The 22,287-nt window shown below is 38.3% G+C and overlaps 1 protein-coding gene and 2 long non-coding RNA genes across 7 annotated transcripts; 1 reads left to right on the forward strand and 2 right to left on the reverse strand.

Annotated features, from left to right (window-relative positions):
• Positions 1-1,453: 1,453 nt before the first annotated feature.
• Positions 1,454-12,692, reverse strand: LOC147755638 (uncharacterized). Its single transcript, XR_015329259.1, has 3 exons — positions 12,440-12,692; positions 3,350-12,255; positions 1,454-2,098 (listed from the first exon to the last, which is right to left on the reverse strand). It is a non-coding gene; the product is annotated as an uncharacterized LOC147755638 (long non-coding RNA).
• Positions 3,872-16,107, forward strand: LOC147755639 (uncharacterized). Its single transcript, XR_015329258.1, has 2 exons — positions 3,872-4,012; positions 14,453-16,107. It is a non-coding gene; the product is annotated as an uncharacterized LOC147755639 (long non-coding RNA).
• On the reverse strand, positions 13,973-21,613 carry LOC111250965 (sulfiredoxin-1-like). 5 transcript variants are annotated; one of them, XM_022807013.2, is made up of 6 exons: positions 20,410-21,310; positions 19,137-19,642; positions 18,348-18,865; positions 17,909-18,101; positions 14,898-15,013; positions 13,973-14,217 (listed from the first exon to the last, which is right to left on the reverse strand). In XM_022807013.2, the coding sequence occupies exons 2-6, from the start codon at positions 19,606-19,608 to the stop codon at positions 14,029-14,031; spliced, it is 1,488 nt and encodes a 495-aa protein (XP_022662748.1). In that variant the 5' UTR covers positions 19,609-19,642; positions 20,410-21,310; the 3' UTR covers positions 13,973-14,028. The 5 variants fall into 5 exon arrangements, with proteins under 5 accessions (XP_022662748.1, XP_022662746.1, XP_022662745.1 ...); XM_022807011.2 differs by having other exon boundaries at positions 20,391-21,310; XM_022807010.2 differs by having other exon boundaries at positions 20,308-21,310.
• Between the last annotated feature and the right edge of the window lie 674 nt (positions 21,614-22,287).

Below are 22,287 nucleotides of genomic sequence, written 5' to 3' on the forward strand. Positions count from 1 at the left end.
AGGAAGGACTATCAACAAGGAATTGTATATGATTTCACACAAAACTATCAATTAGAAAGAAACCTAGTATTCAGCGCACTACCAGACCGCAATAGCAAAAACTATGAGCTTCAGTGGGAGTATATGTTGCCGGCACTTTGGTTTTATACCCAACAGTTACCCAATTCGTTTTGTTTGCCTAAAGCGTCACGTATCTGAGTCAACCCGTGATGGACAAACTTGAGCAATTCGGTAGAAACCGCTGAAGTAGTGACCTTATTCACATATAAAGTTTTTGCTTATCGATAAAATGATAACCTATATAAGCCCAGACCGCGTTATTAAAAATAAAAACGAAAATAATATAGAGGAAACCGGTGACTAGGACGCTAATAAGAACCATTTTGTCCTGCGCAAACAAAAATTGTCATACCTTTCATAGAATTCAGTTAAATTTCTATTTAGAGCATGTCCTGCACAATCGATAGTATCGTAATACGCGAATTGGAATCAATAAGTGAGTTGTACGTCAGCCTCGGACCCATGAACAGCTCAGAAACTACCTTATGAATAGTTAGAACGTAGCGTGTAAACCTCATGCTGAGCGCCATTTTATTTGGTTCATCGATAACCGTAATTATTTTATCAAAAATCTTATAACCATTAACCTTATAAAGTGATAACATTTAGTGTTAACTATTTTAAGATTATATCGATTTTACTCACCTTATCGATAGCTCACCCGAAACAATATCAGAAATAGACAATAGTAGCTTCTAATTTTAGACCAACATAGAGGCGTGCTCTCAGAATGGAAAGTTGACTTAGGTACTGAGCGGCCCGAAGCAGAAACCTCACGCTTCTGATTGAGGAATAGAATCATTCGAATTTAAAGATAAGGCCAGGGGATAAAACGTGAAACCTTATTATACCTGCATAACGTAGACCAAATAGAAAAGAAGTTTATGACTTTACTTCGAAATGATCCGAGACTACATGTTCGAACATCCTTTTGCATGCATCCCTCGTTCGTAGAACGGTGTTTATGCATCCGGCGTCGTTGCTGAAGGCTTGTAGACTGGATTCCGTGTCGACTATATACATTTGCACCTAATCACAAATTGTGTATATTTCGGTGATCGCTTGAATTTCTGGCAGTTAAAAGAGTAAGAAAGAAACAAACACAAAATGTATATACGCCTTACATCTGAAGAAAATTTTCCGAGAACCAAAGCATTACGCGCGCGCGCGCGCGTTTTACAAACACATCTTTGAGACGGCTGCGTAGTATTAATGTTAAAACAGCGTTTGCTAGTTTTGCATCTCTTCTATGCAGGATTCTACACAAAATTATATAATAATGCACAGTAACATTTTCGAGTATTTGCCTCACCAGTAAAGCGACTTCAGAGCATTAAAATATGTAACAACTTAATTCTGGGGCAAATAACTTACACAAATAAATGCGAAGCTACCAGTTTCCACATACAATACATGTTAGCTTAAAAAACTTTTAATTAAACTTGTTGAAGTACGTCGAAGTTACGCTTGTCTAATTAAGTCTTTCGGTTTTAACCGATTGCATTCCACAGTAGTATAACAAATTCTTCAAGTGACATAGGTGGGATCATCATATTTTACGTAATATACACGTACTTTGCGCTTAACCCATTAGAAGAAAAAGCATTCGATCCTTAAAGAATAGCTTATAATTTAACTGCTTATTTATTAATTGAAACATCTATTTTTTATACGTAGCACAGGAGAAGGCTTTTTCAATTTTCCTTTCAACAACACATATTCGACACGAATTTTTTTTCGGTATTTTCCCTCTCGATTCGATCATCCCTTATTAGGACGAGACAGGCCCTGCGTGAGGTACTCTGAAGCGCCAGGACAGAATTAAAAATTCTCCATTGCAGACCTTACAAAGAATACCTTATTTCTTCCCTTTTCATGTTGACATTTTCGTAGACTGTTTCAGTAAGACCACAAAATGAGCGGATCAGAAAGAGGGCGACAATCCGTGCCGTAACGTAAACCCTGTTAAACCACCTCGGCCGTCATCAATTTTGGAAACAGCTTGTAGTTTAGTTTCGCAGCGAAAGGGGGCCAGCTGCTGAAATCGGAACGTATACATGAGAAAACACAGCGAAAGAACTTATTGCTTACGCGTACTTCTGATCGTTTTCGTATGGTATGGTATGGACGATGCCAGGTGAAGATTAACCTGAAGTGTCTCGTCTCGTTGCAAATGGAAACAGCCAGACAGGGGACGTAGTGTGCGATAATAGCAATCATATGCCCCAGAAACACGGAACCCTTCTATCGTCACCAAAGCTATTCTGATATTCTCCAACGAATGCTAATTCATACGTCCACCAAAAAAAAAGGTCATAGAACATTACTGAAAGTATATCGTGCTCTTTGCATACAAGACTGATCGAAGTATGCATGTTATGTTCAGTGCGTATTTCTAGGTTTGGCGGACAGGATAAGCAGACACCATATGTCTAGTAACTACACTGGACAACGTTAAATGAATTTCCGTTCGATGTATGTAAAAAAAGCTCGTCACGCACTTCCTCAAAAAAAAGTATAGGACGTCTTTAAAAGTCGCTCGCTGTGGAGACAGATTTTACAAAAGCAATTCTCTACTATAAGTATTTATTTTTTTAAAAAGCAAAAAAAGGTATTCAGGTATACTTGTTAGCTAACCATCCAATAGTCAATGAATATTAGTGACATGCGATGATAACTAGTATCTCGGCCACTGAAGCCGCTTATGGACGTTAAAAAGAGATTATTTTCTCAAAGGGATGCCCACATTACAAAAATTTGCCCACCGTTTGTTCAGCCACTCATTGTCGTCCGTCAGACGAATATGGCCAGCAGAAGTCTCCATCGACAAATAATAACTCCTGATGATGATCGACAAAAACCAATTTGTCGTCTATCTGTTTTTCTTCCGACAGAGACGAGAATACGCAATCGATTTCTACGCTGGGTACAGTTAAATTCAATTATCAGTGTCGCTATTAATGCAATGTTCGCTTCGCATGCAATAGGTGACTTTGTTGCGGCTAAGATAAGCTGGCATAGCATATCCGCCAGCCGGAAAGTTAGCGAAAAAAGAATTATTACAGCCGTTTGAAGCTATGGAAAACTATACAGTTGACAAAGGGAGCTGTTTTGAATCGGAAGGTGGCTCAAAGTTAGCTAATCCCGCTAGATGTATATGCCTATAGTAAAAAGAAATACATAGATAAGAGAGCTTAGCGGAAGATTAGAGGCGTGAATGGGCTCAACGAATGTTTACTGAAGATGAGACGAGTTTTGTAATAGGCAGTTCTGTATTAGACCTACTTGCCTTTGTCTCATGTGGCAACAATTTTTTTTTGCTAATCCACTCCACGATTGCCCTTCGTCGGGCTACATTAACTAGCGTAACTGCTTCAGAATCCAGTTCGTTCAGAACGACACTGTGAGAGGCTTGTTTAGAAAAATGCATCATCGAGCAACTAAAATATTTTGAGTTCATACCATCGATGCTATCGTCAGGCACAGGAGACGACTGCGCTACAGTGTGAAACAAAGCGTGAGAACGCTCAACGACGCTTGATGACACATTGATGTTAACCGATGCACATACGCAAACAGAACGGCCCATTGTCCAGAATCAGTCCACTCGACAAATCAGCAACATCCAGTAACGGTGTATACGAAAGGAACCGCTGCTTTTGATCAGGGCACGAGTCAAACACATGCGAAAAGTAGCTAGTTATAAGCTTTGTCCTACTGAGCTATGAGCAAACCTACTGGCCAGCCCTACGAGCTTTGGTGTGATAGAATTGGCTCCTATCAAAATCCAGGAATACGGGCTTGAGGATTTAGTGAATGAAAATCTCAGAGTACCAGGCAAATGTCATAGTAGTCTAGTCGACATTGTGCTCTCGACCTTAGCCACCTTAGCAAGCATTGTCCTGTCGCTTTTTGCAACGCAACAGGAGAATCTAAAGCGGAACAAAGCCTGGTAGGTTTTTCACCTTTGGTCACCTAATGCACTAGTTTCGTTAGATCGCTACGGTTGTGTTGAAGGTCTTGCTGGCCTATTGCGTTTACCTTGTCTACGGTCCTCCCATTACTCTGTTCAGGTTATTAAGATGTTTTAGTAATTATTACATTGCTTTATGACAATACATCAAATCGTGAAAGGAATCGGTGTAGAAGATGCATCTTTTTATAACTTTCTTATTATTATTATTATTCATTGTTATTAACGTTGTTCATTGTTTGTTTCTATATAGCTCCTTCTTTAGACTAAAGGATCTAATATAATAATAATAATTGTGATATTAAAATCAAGCACGACGCGCTGTCTCGAACGTATACCGTAGAAAAGTCTGACAACTGTGATTAGGCGATAGAAGCAGCTGCATTTGTGAACATTGCTGCGTTAGGTTTAAATGAGAGTGTTTTCGTCACACCTCTACCCTCTAATATTTATCAAAATTAATTTTTTTGCTTGACCTGACGTCCTGCTCGAAACTTAATTCTAACCGGTAAATGTAATCCGGTAACAGATATCATATTATCGTAGTTTGAGGTAATTTTTTTTTCAAATGTATTTAGTTTAATCTTTGATTAGGCGAAGAAGTATCTGTATATGAGGTCACAGTATTCCCTTGTAGCTTGTTACCAGCGTTGCTAACAACATATTAAGGCAAAGGACTTTATCGGATAAACATATCATATAATCTGGTGTCTTCGCAATTATTTTGAAGTCACATAATAAAATCAATGTGATATTTCAGAAACAAGCCTTAATGTATTAAAACCATAGACTTTCAAACGATGCCAGTACTATTGTCATTTGACGTCTGGGTTCCTAGAAGACACATATTCAATTAGACTGGACACACCGAAAATAGAATCAACCAACGCGCACAGATCGTATCGCTCTCGCATTACCATGTTCACAGCAGGACTGAGGGAATCATATGCTCTTTAAACATCGCCCTCGTCGCATCGTTCCATAGCATTTTCTAAACAGAACTTTACGTTTGCGAACGAAACGTTCACACACCGTGCAACTTGCGAACAAAGCATAGGGCTTTCGCTATGGACGTTCCCTGTGGAACTACATTTTTCAGGTTTATACTCTTATAAGATGCCAACAGCAGCAGCAGCAGCAGCAGCAGTGAAGGATACATAGAGCAGACATTCTGGGATTTTGCAGCAATCACAAATTGCAAACTCGTAAAACTTGTACATATATATAGTATGGTCAACAAACAACAAAATCTGCGTCACTTTCAAAAGTACACAATCACATACATACTCTAGCTCAAGTTACGTAAGCTTGCTACTTCCATTGTTGACCTTGAAATATACAATGTTGATGATAAATATTCAGACGAAGAACGAGCCAGACACAGCTGGCATTAAAAGCATCTAATATAAGGGGTTTAATAGAAAACCCGAAAGTTCGATAGCACTGGTGGTGGAGATTGCAAACGAATTTGCAAATCCAGTATTATTTTTAGGCTACGACCGTAAAAATCCGCGTACCTAATTATATATTATATATGAATATTACGATTCCGAGAAAACGCCACTCTATTCGAATGGTCTAAGCAAAAAACCGAGCTTCGATCTAGCTTATCATATGTAGCAAACTTCATGACAGCCAGTTAGAAACGGGTGCAACTCAGATGAGCGCAAATCGTTGCTATAAACAGAATTTACTCTTGGGAAACTGCTTCTTCCCAACATCTTCTTAAAGGACAATATCAGAGTTGATTAATAGGTTCGTTCGTCGATAGCATTTGGATGTGTTCTTTGCCACAGCAAACAATCTCTAAATGCTATTCATTCTTAATTATTTGCGTGAAATCATTTTAATTTTCTTTACTATACTATTCGCCAATTTAGATTGATGCTGAGAGTTCAATAATGTTTCACCTGCCTTGGCATCAGATGCAAGCCTACGGCCAACATGAACTTACAATTGAATAAGTCGATTATAGAGGCTCTTTTGATTATCTTGTGACCTGCCATTTGGACGCTGCGAAAAACATCCTTATCGTTTACAAGATTGATTAGAGGCCCGTGTATCGAAAAAAACACTCGAGGTAAACCATAAAGCAATGATCGGTCAATGTGAGGCAGCTATAGCTACAAAAATCTACAACAGATAGAACGCAATTAAGTGTTAATTTCGCCGCTAATTTGTGAGTCAATTGATCATTGCAATATAGAAATTAAGCTTGATAAGGTAAAATGCTTCGCCTTAATAAACGTTTTGGACGAAAAAAAAGTAATCAGCATGTTTCCATGAGCTCAATTACCTGTTTATATAGCGTACGAAAATAGAGAAAGAATCAGATATTGTCTCCCCGGGCATACTCTTCTATGTAAAGACAGAGTAAAAAAGCATATGAAAATTGTCAGAAACTTCGTCTAGAAGCGCATAATTCGCAGATTCATAGCAGCAACTAGTATACTGCTTCAATATTTTCGATTGAAAATAATCGCAAACACTTAAAGTGAATTGATATTTTATTTAATTGACCGTAGATTGAGTACCTATATCACGCGTGCCACGGTGCCGCGTGTGTTATGATAAAGCTGACGTACTTCAGACGAATAAATATTGGCTTACGGAACTTTGAGGGTCCACGGTTAATAGCCACGCATCTTCTAGGATGCATGGTTTGAACGAAAAATTGAGTAAGATAAACTTCGAGACAAAGAGAAGGAGTTCTCATAAAGCGACGACGAAATCGTGGTTACGATATTTGTCCACACATTGCAAACTGAAGGAGCTCTCATAGCCACGATCTTCATTTTCGTACGACGTAAACTCCAGACACGACGTCAGCTATTCCAACTATATTTTCTAATTTTAAGTGTTATTAGTGAATTTAGTGAAGATCGTATGTGTGATAATATCACAATTTCTCTCCTTGTTTTACTCCTCAGCAGAAGGTTTAACATAAATCATGTACTGCTAATTTCTTATTATTCCATAAGTGTAGCTTTATCGTGTTAGCTCATCGTAGATAAACCTAATACAAAGAAACTGGTTGGACACCGTTTGCAAAACTAAAGTTCACGTATCTTTATCGTGTTTCATACATGCATATATAGCCATACAACATAGCGTTATAAAAAACGAACAATAGAAAAAGATAGTGACTAGTTGACTGATGTAAGTTGACGCACGTAGTGGAACTCTACTGAGCTTTCTAATCTTTTTTTTACATTAGGCCGACTAGACTTCACGACTGTGTTGTTTGTCTGATACCGTGGGACTCTCTTTTTGATCACGACAGTTTCTACGATGTTCCTTGTTCAGCCTTAAAGCGTCCTGCTGGCAGACAATATCGCACTGAGGTAATATTAGATTTCAAATAATGATACTATGGCCTGCTTCCATGTCTTGACTAGGCTCATGAATTTTTAGGTCACCCTCCCGTTACACACAACTGCATCACATCAACTGCGGCGCACCGCATGCAGAAAAATGGACATCTAAAAACTTTTTTCAAAAAAAAATTCCCTCTCAGTTTTCCTTTGAACATTCGGCTTTGACCCAGTATACCAAACATGATAGAAGAACGTTTTTTTTCAAATTTTCTATTTCTAAATCTTTCGATAAAGGTTCGATAAAATACGAAAAAATATTTAGTTGCCTGCTTTCTCAAAGAGAAAATCTGGTAACGCAAATTTCTAACCGTCTCTAAAATTGTAGAGGCTTGATATTGTCAACACTATAAGTAAGTGTTTCTTTGTAACACAAAAACTACCATTGACCTCTGTTTCACATAACCTTTTCCCAGATAGAGAGTTAGCTCAAAGTTGCATGTAGTTACGGGTTAGATGCTTGAATAAACATTATATACCTCCAGCTAATTTAACTTAGCTATAGCTTGTTCAAAAAAAGTCAGGACAGAAAATTAAAAAGTGTGCGTAAATAGTTTTTGAAAGAAGATAGGTGGCTAGAAAAAGTGCTGTCTTCTTTGCTAGGTCAACAGAAATATAGCTTCATCTGTGTTAAGCAGTCATGTAAGTCTGCTATTATTCTATACATAGTATACTTGTAGCTGGTTTCTAAAGTTGCTTACATTTGGGGGCACCCCTTAAAAGCAAGCAATATCTAGAAGCTCAAATTGCGGTATATCGAAATCCGTTCACAGACTACGTCGGGAACGGATAACTTTCCCAGCAGCAGGTTCGAAAAGCTAAAGCTCGCTATTACAGCTACTGCAACTACTAGTTGTTTTACCTATTATTTCGCTTAATAAAGTAGCGCCAAAAATTACGGTTTCACAGAACCGACAATCCCTTTTATCAAAGTAGCAAAAACGCAAAACTCAAATGGTCGTTTCGTGTCACAGCATCTCGCTGTGAGAGATAGTTCAGAGAGAAAGAAGATTCGCGTAGTTCAGGAGATAGCATTGGGCGACGATGGCATTAAGACCGAAAAACTGTAATGCCTTAACGGCTAGCCAATGAGCGAAAAAAAAGTGCTGAAGCTATGAGTTTATCTTGTAGGTTAATTTCCCAGAAAGCTATTCAAGCCTCAGTTGAATAACGTTTCGCCTGCCCTTTGCCAGCGGCTCAAAGTTACAACAATGTGTGATAAAATAGGCGGATAGATTTCCATTGTTATAATAAAAACTCTAACGCCTAAGGATTAATTTAAATATCAACTAGGGAAGTAAAAAAAAATTTTAATTGAACTATGCAATGACACCCCGAACTTGGTCTTTATGTAGCTGACCTAACATACGTTCCATGGTTCGAAATTTGTAAAATTATGATCTGATAAAAGCACTTGCAAGCAACACTGATTCTGGACAATATTTCTGGCTCTGAATACCCTTACTGTTCCTTCAGAAAATAGTACGACTTATTTACCTGGGGTGTTTTGTAAATCTGAGGCTGTACCAATGTAAATCCGTACCAATACTTTTAAGGTTTTTCACGTTCCTCTTAAATTGCAGACCGTGACATTTGCAAACTCCATTTTCCAAGCTTAATTCGGCCACTTTATCCGAATTTCGAATGACGGATGATAAACACAGATATTCATTCCGTTCCCTTAACGCAGTCTCGATATACCTCTCATATAAATCCTGTGTTTGTTTGTCTCTTGAAGTACCTATCAAAGTAAGTGTTGTCGACAGTGTTAAAAAGCTAACATGTCAGCCCTGTAGGCGCTGCCCTACTAAATAAGTCATCCACATATAGAAACAATAAAAGTGATGGTATCGATCTAGTTGATAGAATTCTAAATGTCTCCTACGAGCTGCCTACCCACAAAATGGTATTCTATCTCAATAAAGCTCTACCTTGATATGTACTCTATATTTCTGGACTTACTCTATTTTATCACCTATGTAGAGTAGTACATAGAACTAGGTACGATAGTTATTCTCCGTAAGCCAAGCTGTGCTGATTGATTCCGTTTAAGTATCCAACAATGAATAAATATATCGCTGTGAATCAATTCTACAAGCCGTCGGTGCGCGTCTTCACCTGACTTAAGCTATATACAATATAAACTTGTTATGATCCTTAAACTAGCGTTTATGTTACACTCAGCCTGCAGTGAAGTGGACTAGCTGTTGTTCTTTGTCGGTACCATCATTTGTCTCTGTGCTGCTTTTTTTTTCAAAAACTTTGCAACTGAGCAGATGAGCACCAATGTTTTATATAATTTTTTGAAACTTCAACCTTAAGTGCAAGCAGTTAAGGCAATATGGGACCTGCAAACAGTTCTTATAAGAAACAAACATACATGTGTCTAGCGCAGAATCCGTTCTCTCAGCGGCACCAGAATGCGGAAGACCGCGTCGGGAACGCAACGTAGAATGGTTAAATGCATAACGATCTCCTCTGACTAAAGTTTCTGAGTATGTACTGCGCAGAATCTACATTTTGCAAAGTAGTAGATTTCTTTGACTGGCATTTTGGCAACTTAGCCTGTCAATAAGGCTAGTTGAAATGGTGTAAGGATCTAATTCCTAAAAAGGGGCTAATGAGAAGGGACCATTTAACCAAGTAAAAAACCGGAGCAGTTGCTTGTTCTCCGCACCTGTGTTCCGAAATATGTGACATCACGACAATCAATTGAAATATCCAAACTCACGAAACAACAGAGCTTAATTGCTGCTTTCCTGATAATTGACTCGTTTTGATGCTTTTGCCTCAGGCTACTAGTCACATAATAGCCAAAAGCTAGCTCTAGTCCCCACGCGGGAATTTACTACTGTACTTTGTTGAACGGGCGTGTGTTGTGACAAAAGTTCAAAGTCTATTTCAGTCACTCATATGGTAAATGTTAACCGACGATTTTTCCATTCTACTCGAAACCTTTTTTCACGACGCTTAATATAAAGACATGACCTGTTTATCCGTTAATAACAGGCAGCAGTACACTTGCCGCGCGGACCAAATCAATTCCTCGCGTTATAAATCAGTCTCCTTTTACACCTATCGCGATGTTGAGGGCACAGAACTCGCGCCACCTTACCTTGAGCGTCTTGAAGACGTATGATTCAACAGTTATTATTCAGATCGAAAGTCGGCAACCAAGTTACCTCTGCCGAACTCGCAGATGGCTGCTAAAATAGCATGAATGCTTATTTATTGTCAATATGTGGACCCTCTAGGGGCATTACCATCATGTATAGGACGAATACAGCTGAAGGCCGACTAATATGTCTACTCATTAGCTAGAGTTTGCAGTTTACCTACGCACCCGCACCTCCTTTTTCAATGGAAGCACTGTTTATGTGCCGAAAAGTATGGTCATGTAACTAGTTGATCTCAAACCCCCTCACTTTTTATCTCGCGCAAATTCAGCCATTATGCATCTGTTTTAGTAAAAATCAAGGTCATAGAAAAATCTTTGCCCTCGATAAAATCATCCTGCTTAATGGTTATGATTTTGTAGAATTAACCTTCATGCTATCTAGGCATATTGCTTACTGTTTATTCAGTCAAGATAAGAGGCATATGATGAACGGCTTCCCCACCAAATGCTGCTTAGCCTTTTCTATGATCCTTCAAGAAATACAACCTTTGAGAGCTTTTAAAATTTGCAGTGTACATTGTGTATGAGTCTTGGGAGACCGTGTAGGCTAATAACTTGAATGTACCAATGCATTTCAACGCCGTTTTCGTTCGTGTCTTTTTATCCTATACGAAGTCTAACATATATGAACCGTTTTTAAAACAAAACACTAAAGGAACTTACCAAAGTTGCCCCTGCTTAGTGCATCTCAACTTAAAATGACAAGCGCGTGATTTCACTTTACCGACTAATGGATGTTGAGTTCGGCGAGGCGAGGTCGAATCGCCGGAGTTGAGCTCCGCACTTGACCCATATGAAATGGTCGTACTCAATCCTTTTTAAAAAACGTTCCAAGTTAACGAATTAGGTATTAAGTATTTTTTATATCTTTAACCATTTAACGAACTAACTTCTCTTCTAAAGAGCACTTCTAAAGCCACAATTTGCCAGATATCTAAGCAAGTCAAAATTGTTACACTGCTTTCTAAACACAAACGTTCGGTTACAGTTCGTATGAAAGTTACAAAAATCGATGAAAATATAGATTTGGTATAAATTCACATTTTTGAGAGTTTGATTCTTTGCACCAAAATATATAATACATTTTCAAATATATGTATATTTATATAAAAGGCAATGGTTTATTTTTTATAAACTTCTCACAGCAAATAATGTAGACCTGTACATCTACATTTATTATGTCATTCGAAATCCTAAGTATCGTAAATAATATAAATAAGGGTTCATTTTCCTTCAAAAGAAGTGTTAATTTAATGCATTTACTAGATGATTACATATTAAAAACGCTACCTAAGACAAATTTAACATGGTGAGGCTCAAGAGTGTCTGCATTGTTTACCTTGAATTTATCGAAACACAAATTGGCATTGCATAACGAAAAAAAGCAGAGGAAAAGATCGTACTATACCGACCGGTGAAATATTTGAAGCGAAACAAAACTAACCTCGTGCACAAATAAAAGTTTGCGTATATCAAAGCCAGTTTACGTGCCTCTATACTAAAATATCGTCCTACTTACTTTGTAAACCGTAGCAACCTATGTCCGGACGGCTGATTTAGAATTAAGGTAAGTACTGCTGGAGAAACTTGCCAATGGACTGGAAGCGCTGTCTTCTCATTCTGTCTTTTCTTGGCGACTATAACGCTCTCCTCGACCGGCTAAATTTAAGCTGCAAGTAATGCGGCATTTCAACATACGCTCATAGAATAGACAATTTCATCCCAACATGAATTTTTCTAGGAGATGCAAGAAGTCCGGTTATTGATACGTTTTCAATGAACATAACCAGAGAAAGAATAAAGTTTTAAAGTGAAGATCGTTCCCTGTCAGAGGGTGCAACCATCCGTACTTACATATTCATGGTGATTGACCTCGCTGCCGAAGTTGCATTTGCACGCATTGTCAAACGCCAAGCTTTGTCGCGACGCTCAGAGGTAAACAGGCTTCTAAAACGCGCCCCCGAAGTTCTTCTTGTACATAATGTAATAAAGAACGAAACGTATACGCAGCATTTGGTTGAAGTTTTCCAGTTTACCGTATAGTGTCTCGATCATCCCCGGAAACGCAGGCCGTAGTTTAACCATACTTACGGTCTTACTTGGACAGTCTAGATAATTATATAACATATACAGGCCTAGGCCTACCCTTTAACTTTCGTTTTTTAGGGGATCCATCGAAAAATGTATGCGTCAAGAAGGTAATAATACTCTGAACGCCTGGAGGCCCGTATTATCGTCGATGAGAACGTCAATAATACAAGGAGCTAACGTACCACGGTAACTCGACGGCTTGCCTGATTAGCTTCTCCGCCCTCATAAATCACTTATTGGCGACATTAGCATTATCGTGCATCGGTTCCACCATAGGCTCTGCAGAAAACCGGGTTTCCACATGTGCGACGATGCATGCGGATGCTCCAGATACCGGCCAAATTGTAACAGATATCATGTCAGTTATTGCACCCTGGTATCATCTTTAGTACATCTGGCAAACCTTTTAAATCAATCTTACAAGTTCTATGTGACTCTAATGACCCGTATAACGTAAAGTGTTTCTTAAAACACATCTCTGGATATTGTGTTGTTAACCTGTGTATACAAAGTATTTATCTAGTGCCAGCAAAAGTGAAAAAATTAAATTTGATTTTGAAATACAATAGTTGATTTTTTAATTGCCACCACATAAATAGCGTATATGCGAAGTCATATTTAATCTTAGCTGAATGTTCGTTACGAAACCTCAACAACATACGTATATTACTTGTGGCCATGCCAGGACAAGCAGTCAAGAAGAAACTACGTTACTCTAGAAAAAAAAAAGCGGAAAATCCGCAGTAATAGAAATTACTCGACAGGCGATATCACTGACTTTCTGACCCGATAACACCAGCCCTTCGTACAGTCTATAGTGCTGTTAAATGAAGATCTGGGCTGTCGCGGCAAAGTAATGCGTGTTGTTGCATTTATCTTAGGTAAACCCAGTGATTTGTCGCCGTAGAATCCTAATAAACAGACCAACTCCTCCCTATAAACAAATACTTTCGCCTATTTCGTTAACGCCGTGAACGCTACTCTAAGAAGGATATATTACGCAGAATTTGCGAGTCAAATAACGACTCATTATCAGTATTGCAAATTATACCTCATATAAAAGTAAAGATAAAAATCTTGCTATCGCTAAATGATTAATCAGAAAACAATATAAATAATTGGCTACTGAAATCCGCCGCAGAGATGTTTTCACCAGCTTCATCGAAGCACGCGACTAAATGCAGATTGAGCATACCTTGCCTTGACTGCTGTTGTCAATGGTAGTCGCATACCCTACGAACTTTTGCTCTTGTCAAAAGCCGACCACTTGCAAACTAAATTATGAGAACATTCAAAAGCAATTGGCAGTTTGAATTTATTAGCATGCCATTAAAATATCTGAATGAAATATATTACTTCAAATCTGGTGTGCTAGCGCCAAGGTATATTTGTAAATCTTGAATATTAGATTTAATGATTTTCACTCGAATCTGCCTGAAGCCTAATCTCTTTGCGGCTTCATAACGATGGCATCCCCCAAACGAGTAGTAGTAATCACCGCCTTCACGTCCTTTTATCCATAGTACATCTACAGGTGGAACCTGCGAAACAGTAATACCCTAATTAATGTTTAGGTAACGCTGTTAGTAAATAAATCGATACCTAAATATGTAAGTCTGAGAGATGGAAGATTAAAAAGCTATTCTAACGCTAATCAAAAAGATATTATAAGTAAAGTACGCTAATTCTACTCTCAGTAAAACGAAAGCGTGAAAATATAAAATCGACTTTCCCTTTCCACAAAAACTATTTGTTTTATTTATGTGTTGTTGGCAGGCTCGAGGCACCTACTCCTTGATTTTTCTTCAATTAACAGCTTGGACCCCGAAGTCGTCGAACCACACCAAAATGAGCTCAAGCTAAGCAAACGTGTTCGCCTTCTAATCTTAGGGACACGTTGTGGTCTAAGTTTAAATGCGGGTACAGACAGATCTCGTTTCGCGATAGATCGCCTAACGGCGATACCGGGCATGCAACTCGGAACATAGAGGTATTATGAAGTTGTGTATGGATAACAACGCAGACGCGGCTGCCCTCACCCTAATATTTATATCCTGTTTGAAGAAGTATGCTTAAAAATATGAGAAATGCTAAAAAATGAACGAAATTAACATCTGCACTTAACAAAAGAAAAAAAATTTGAAGGAGAAGTATTTAATAAAGACAAGTAAATGCTTGTAATGATCGCAAGTAGAATTTCTTCCGCGGTACTAACACGCACCTTGGAATCGCCGTTGGGTCCACGCAATGCCTCCATCAAGGAGGCTACCTTGACCTCGTCTAGGACGGATGGAATTGGTCGGATGACGGCATCAAATGGCATCATGTGGACCTTTGCTAGAAACAAAATATGGGAAGAAACCAGGAAGGCGATTACTTTATGCATGCAGATAGCATAAAAAAATAGAAGGAATGATTCAAATGATTGTAGTTATCTGCTGGGGAATCGCGGTACAAACTTAGAGTTACTGAGATAATTATCTGTACATTTGTGCACTTTTTAAAATAAGCTGATTTGTAATTAATGAGTAGGTAATTTTTTTAGAAGTTGGTAGACGATTAATTGATAAATTGACTGTTGGCCGAACCCCCAAATCATGCAAACAACATAGTTTGAAACGCTTGTTTAATAATCATACATGTCTCTTCAACAATATTCGATATATTGTAGAATATAATAACAACTCTCGGGTTAACAATAAAGAGGAGCTATTTCATCCGTGTACATATTGAACTTAGGGAAACCGGATGATGCACTATATACAGGCTGACCAAATAGGCGTGGCAGGCTTTCCTGCCAATCTTATTTCTAGTAACAGAATGATCATCATGTCACGACTTGTTTGCCGAATAAAGTCAGACGACGGCAAGGATCGTATTATTTATTGAAGCATTGACTCCATGACAGTCGTCTGTCGCATACAGAAAAGTTCGCCTGAGTTTTCTCATAAAGGAGTAATCTAGGAGGAAAATTATGTGTTACACATGAACAAAGTCCAACAAGGCTCCTTATATAGTATAGTACTGTATAAGGGTTGGACAGTGTTTGTCTGAGTCCAAAAATGAGCGTAATGAATTACACTTACGCAATAACACAGATGTACATTTAATGCAGGTGATAGCCGACTCTATAAGTCAAAATCTATCGAACGCGACCATTAAAATCAAGCTTGGTGATAAGAGAAAGAAATAACCCGTTGTATCTGACAAACAATTCTCTATTTTTGTGGACTAAAAAAGGCTTAATATTTTTTACGATTTAATGATATTTAAAAAACGTTTACGAAGACATCTGCGTCGGTGACTCGTACCGACCCACGAAATAAAGCCACTAATTATTTTGTTTTAAGGAATAATGCTGAGATGTTACTAATAAAACTAAAGGAAGATGTTTGTCTTGCAGAAAATGCAAGCTTGGCTAAAAAGGACAATGATTGCTGATAATTTAGTGGTAAGCTAGCTCTCTCATGAAGTTTCACGATACATTGTAAAACCGAGTTTTATTCGTAGTTGTATTTCATTATCAAAAAATCAAGGGAAACAATCTATAATTATGGTACAAATGTTACACATTGCTAATCGCACCTATAATAATAATTACCTATAGTAATGATATAACAGCACTATAGTTCTGCCTCAGTGGTGCACTACAGCAATGCAATCGTTAGTTTTTTTTCGAAAATGACCATAGAAGTGTTAACTGACCCAAATAATTTTACGTCTTAAAATTTTAATATGGAAAAATCCAGTATCTTTGATGTGCCTAATTTCTGTCTCAGTTGTGTCTTAAAAATGTTAAGAGCTTCATAGCATTTATTTTCAAATCAAGCGTTCCATTCACAGAAAAAACTATGGGCCTATATAGCTCCAGTATCTTCTACCAATAATGTATGCCGTGATATCACACGTATACGTATTGAGAGTATACTGTGGTGTTTTTGAGATATACAGCATAACATTTAAAGCCGTCTAACAACCAGCAATATTAAATATGGATTCTCATAAAATAAATATGGATTAAGATATTAATAAGATAAATATGGATTAAATATGCCTCACATAATCATTCTGACAACGTATGCAAACAAACAGCTTGTAACAACAAGCTGTAACAGAGAATCCTTGTTCACAAATCAATAGCACAATTTTCAAAAAAAATATAGGCTTTCATAGGATCTAGCTTCTAGACTCCAACAGACAATAAACTATTTGCTACAATCCCATCAAAATTGAAGTTCGGTAGAATATTACCCGAGAATCCGAGAAGCACTGCGTTAAATTTGGACCTCAGAAAAGGTTCCTTTTTAATATGTGGAACGTAAAGATTCACTTGCACCCACAGAGAAAAAGATATAATTTCAAAAAAATAATTTGCAAAAAGATGGTCTATTTGTAAAAACCTGTCAAATCGTATTGATCCTAGTTGGGCTTTGCTCATACAACTTTAATTACTAATAGAGGCAACCAAAAATCACATTTTATTGATAACGATATTCCAGCAAACAATTAACAAATTTTCTTATAAGTTTTTCTCATTATGAAAGTGCGCGTGTTCTCATCACTATTATTACATTAAATTTCCCAGAAAAGTCTTTTTTAGTGTTTTTCACGTGAGATCGCGTTATAAGAGAACGCACACATATACATCAACAGTAATTATTTAAATAACAGAAATGAAATCTTTGGCAATAACAAGTAAAACGATTGAGCTTCGAAACTGACAAAGCATTTAACGTATATCACCTTGAGATTTAGTGTACTGCCAGTTTTAATAGTGTATCAGTCAATTTCAATTTTACAACACTGAAAAAACACAGTATATTACATACAAACATTAATTTATTAGTAAAGTTTCCTATACAAAAATAGGAAATGAGCCTTCCCAAACATCTAGGTAATGAAGCATTCGTTCTGACACTACATACGCTCATCAGTCATCGGATCCACATCAAATAGAAACCGCACATCATCCATATAAACCATTGTAAGAAAGGCTCTAATCGATATCCCATTCTTCTTTAGCCCAGTTGGGCCAACTTGCCGTATATTCCCAGCCATCTCCCTGGTATCTATAGCAATGCAAATATATTAGCAAATCATGTGGAAGGGGGTCTGTGTATTGGCTATTGCACTCCCTGCAAAATTCAAAAAATGCCATTTTCTCCTGTTGGTAGCCTCGGATACTACGTTTAAAGTCATCGTCTATGTAGTGCTCAAGGCTAGGCGGATAACCTTTGAACGGGTCTTCACGAGTTGTCCCTTTCTTGGAAGACATGCTGCCCCATTCTTTTCTGCGTTCTTCGACATCTTTTTCCGTCATCGGCTTGAGCCAGTTTTCTATCGTGTGCAGCTTGAGTAAGTCGGCAACTAGCTCGTCCTTAGTCTTTTCTGAAAGACCACCTTTGGCCTTGTTTTTACCGAAGATCTGTAAGTTGACAAATTACACAATAAATCTTAGCAAATTTTCCATAATTCGATCGACAGATCATAAAGTAGCCTTTGTCTTTTGTAGGCTATAGTTATGCCGTTGATAAGTTATGCGATATTATCTGATCTGTTTAGCCGATTAACTGATTCATACAAAACGCGATTTCTAGTAAATATCTATACCAGTACTGTATATTAACATAGCTGGAGCACAATTTGTGCTAGTTGCCCAGAGACGACTCACCACATCGTTGTATAGGGAATCGTTTACAATCGGGTGTCCAAGGTATTGGAGATGCACTCTAATCTGATGCATTCGGCCTTGTTTTGGTTTTGCAAGTACAACACTCGACTTACCATTAAAGCTAAGTCGTTTAAATAATGTCGTGCATGCCTTTCCTTCGCGACCTACTCCACAAACTCCAATTTTATTAGAGAATACCTCTATCGGTTCGGATACTTCCACTTCGTCGACGGGAAACTCTCCCTCAACCCGGCATAAATACTCTTTTTGGACAGCTAAGCTCCGAATCTGTGACGACATAAATTGTGATCGTTCGAGACTTTTGGCAAACATAAGTATTCCTGAAGTGAGCCTATCAAGACGGTGGATGGTATGGATCTTCTTGACTCCGAATTCCTTGGCAAGAAGAAAAATAATACTATTATGACGATATCTACCGCACGGATGCACAGGTATCGACGGAGGCTTATCGACCACTAGCATGTGATCGTCTTCATGGATAATTTTGAGTTTACAACCTATCGAAAAAACAAACAAAACCTTTATAATTCGCGTTCTTGTTTCATCCAACGAATCAAGGAAGATACAACGAACTACCGGGAGGCAAACAGAGAGACTGGCACAATACATTGGATGACTTTGTTGAGCACTCAATATGCGCTAAGAAATGTATCAATTACTTTTCATTTATGCTATCTGTTCGTTCTATAAGCGCGCAAAGATTCCAAACAAATCGTAGGTTACGAGTCATGAAAAAAAAACAAGAAAGAGAATAACTAACAAACTTACCAATGACAGGCACTTCATGTCGATGGGTTCTGTTTATCATAAGATCGCCGTCTTTCAGGCGGTAATCAAGACCCACTGATTCGTTATTGACACGCACACGACCACTAGCAATGGCGTTATTGTAGTATTCCAAAGTTTGTGCGCGGAATTCCTGTCTAAACACGTCCAAGAGTGGCCTACCTACCCAGCGGCCCTTGGTGAATGTGGAATATGTAAATTCATAAGGATACACCTTTCTTAGCCCGTTTTCGAAATAATAATCAGTTTCATCGAAACGGTCCTCAGAGAATCCGGGCCGTAGGTCCTTATTACCCATTCGAATTTTCTTTACATCAACAATTTCAGGCATCAACTGTGTTTCGTCCCCGGAACCTTTACGCTTCGCACCGCGGTGATAATCCGGTACAGGTGGCGGTGCAAGAGGATCTTCGGGCATTTCAACGGTTGCAGCAGTATCAGAGAGTGACGACATTGCTCGTGAGAAATTCGATGAAACTACTAAGTGTCTAAGAAGATAGGTTTTCCAGGTGAGATACATTTAGTGTGCACAATATAAGCATTTGTTACTTGAGATTAATGAAACTGTGGAACGACAATGTCACCAGACGAGCGTCGAGCTAGCAAACGCTATTCCTATAGAGCAATCTTTTCGGTAACATCTAATTTTATTATAGTACCTAATTCTACACATGTAACACAACTATCAAATGCGGATTTGCCGCCTCTCGCTTTGTGCTTTGTCTATGCGACGTCTATTCAGCTGTTGCTTATTTGCCGCATGTGGAACGCTATATCGAGGTTTTTAAACAAGTGGATGACTAGATGCACGAAGTGATGCACTGTCCTTGCAAGAATTAGAGAATCGAAGTCTATTTTAATCAAAAGGAACAGATTAAAATAAACATTGAGTAACATAAGCTAGCTTTTTAAGCTCCCATTTCTTACAGGAGAAGCATTTCCTCTAGCGTTATGAACTGCTTGGTGGTTCTATCCTTGTATCCAATGATCATTAAAAATTAGCAAAATCTAGCCGATTTTATATAGAGAAAAACACCAAAAGCAATTTCTGTTGTTATATTATCGAAGCTAACTTTCCGAGCACTTTCTGCAATTGATTTTTTAGAGTACACTTTTAGTTGTGGCTGCCCATGAACCTTTACGTTCGACATACTCAAGGGGAATCCTTTGTCAGGCCAAAGCCAAATGCAATGCTTTGCACATTAACAACGGTTGGCAGGTTATTTCCCTACTAACTAAATATTGCGCGTGTTACTTTCAGTATGGCCGCTGAACATTTCGTCAGATGGCTGGCCCTCTCCCGAACGCAGCAAATGTGTCCCCGGCCGCATTCAAACTTCCACCATCACACGTGCCTAAGTTCAGTAGGCATATACGTTACCACTACATCACTACCAACATACAATTTTTGCCTTGTGTATAAAATAATTGTTACGCTGTATCGCATGTACACGAGAAGTGGTATCCAGTTTTCAAACTATTCGCTCTTCGAGAATGGTTAGGTTAATGATTGTTTTGGAGGCCCGATGCGACTGTCAGAAGAAAGAGGGCGTCGTCGAAATGCATTAGTAGACATCGATCTGCGGCTAAGAATAATTCATTCCATACGTTCTTGTCAGTAGTAGTTCAGTTGTCCACATTGAGAAAGCCACGGATTAGCAGTACGTGGACAACACGAATATTTATATGCGAAAAACTGTCACTTGACATCAGTATAGGCCGAGAGTTTACTTCTCATTGGGAGAAAGTTTATTTTTTAATAACCTTCATTCGCTGACTTTGCTGTTAGGCAACATTTTTGTCTAATTAATGGTCAGACTTTATCTGACACTTGAACACTTATTGACATTTGACACTGAAGTGAAAGTACATTTTTCCATGTACAGTTAACAGCGTCATGCGCTAAACAATCTACGTGCGTACTATTGAAGAATCGAATTGTTTATTATTGGTTATGACAGACTATATCCGCTAATTCACACCACAGCACATCATTACTATAACGGTTCATCAATACTACGTAAAAACGTACGCAAAATATGCCCAACATACAAGCGTACCTACGTTGTAAGAGTGCTTTTTATTTCTGGGTAGATTTAAATGTTACGATTGTCATTTTGAAAAAAAATCTTGTATGACTCCAATCGCCGAAGGAACTGAAAATATAGGAGTTCTTTAATTATTGTTTTTCTGATCTTTCAAATGGCAACTTTTTCTTTGAAAACGACAAATGAATCAATGCGCAATTGCTTATTTGTTAAAACTACATTTCGTTGTTCTTATAGAGTCTACGTAAAAAAAAACGACAATAGCAATCGCTCACCGATATAGTTTGAATGAATAGATCCCCCTGTGGAAGATTCGGTGTTCGGCCTAGCGGAATGATCACCAAAAGTGACATGGTTGGGCTTTCTGAGCGTACAAAACAACGTAGGAGATCTTCCTGATTGCACAACGACAGCGGCACGCCGGGCGTCAACGGCACGTAAGGTCTTCATTAAGTTCTCACACAAAAGGCACTATTAGAACGTATAGAATAACCACAATGTAATTACGTCGAATAAAGTTGGCTTTACGTTTGTACTGAGTTAACGATTAATGTTCAGTTAGTTATTAACAAGAATACTTAAGTTATTTTGTTCGTACTTGTTGTAAAAAAAAACTTTACTAAAACTACGAGGAAACTATGAGCCAAGTTCGGTCATTGCACAGCATAGCTTGTCGTCTTATTTTACTCTGAAGACGCTAAGGGGAGAACGCAACACGTTATTTGCTAGCGCGAATCCTTCGCTTTGGGTGTTGAAAGATTCGAAACTCTGCGTTAAACCTAGCTTGTGATAGAAGTGCTTCATGAATTTTTTCAAGAGTACGCTTAACTTTAGGATCTGTACTAGTTATTTTTGCCCTACTCGCTGTAACGTAAGTTTCTTAGCAAGGTCACTGAACGAGACGCTGCTCTTTCCATCGGGATGTTCTCTCTGTGGAATCGCGGCGCTATCGCCGCGTCGAAAACAGCAGTCTGACAGATGCATATGGGAGTAAAAAAGTAATGTATGTAAAGGTAACGAAGATATTCCCTTGTTGTGCATACATCTTATTTTTCAAAAGATGAACGTATTACGTCACCAGTTAC

Source organism: Varroa destructor, unplaced genomic scaffold, assembly GCF_002443255.2.
Source record: "Varroa destructor unplaced genomic scaffold, Vdes_3.0 BEIS01000005.1, whole genome shotgun sequence".
In the NCBI taxonomy this organism is placed as follows: Eukaryota; Metazoa; Arthropoda; class Arachnida; order Mesostigmata; family Varroidae; genus Varroa; species Varroa destructor.

Bases quoted from the DNA above. Each gene is read 5' to 3' on its own strand.
- LOC111250965 (XM_022807009.2), bottom strand. From the start codon at position 20,146: ATGATCATTGGATACAAGGATAGAACCACCAAGCAGTTCATAACGCTA. The intron at 18,866-19,136 runs GTAAGTTTGTTA...TTTTTTCGATAG, and splicing joins ACATGAAGTGCCTGTCATTG to GTTGTAAACTCAAAATTATC. The intron at 18,102-18,347 runs GTGAGTCGTCTC...GTCAACTTACAG, and splicing joins ATTCCCTATACAACGATGTG to ATCTTCGGTAAAAACAAGGC.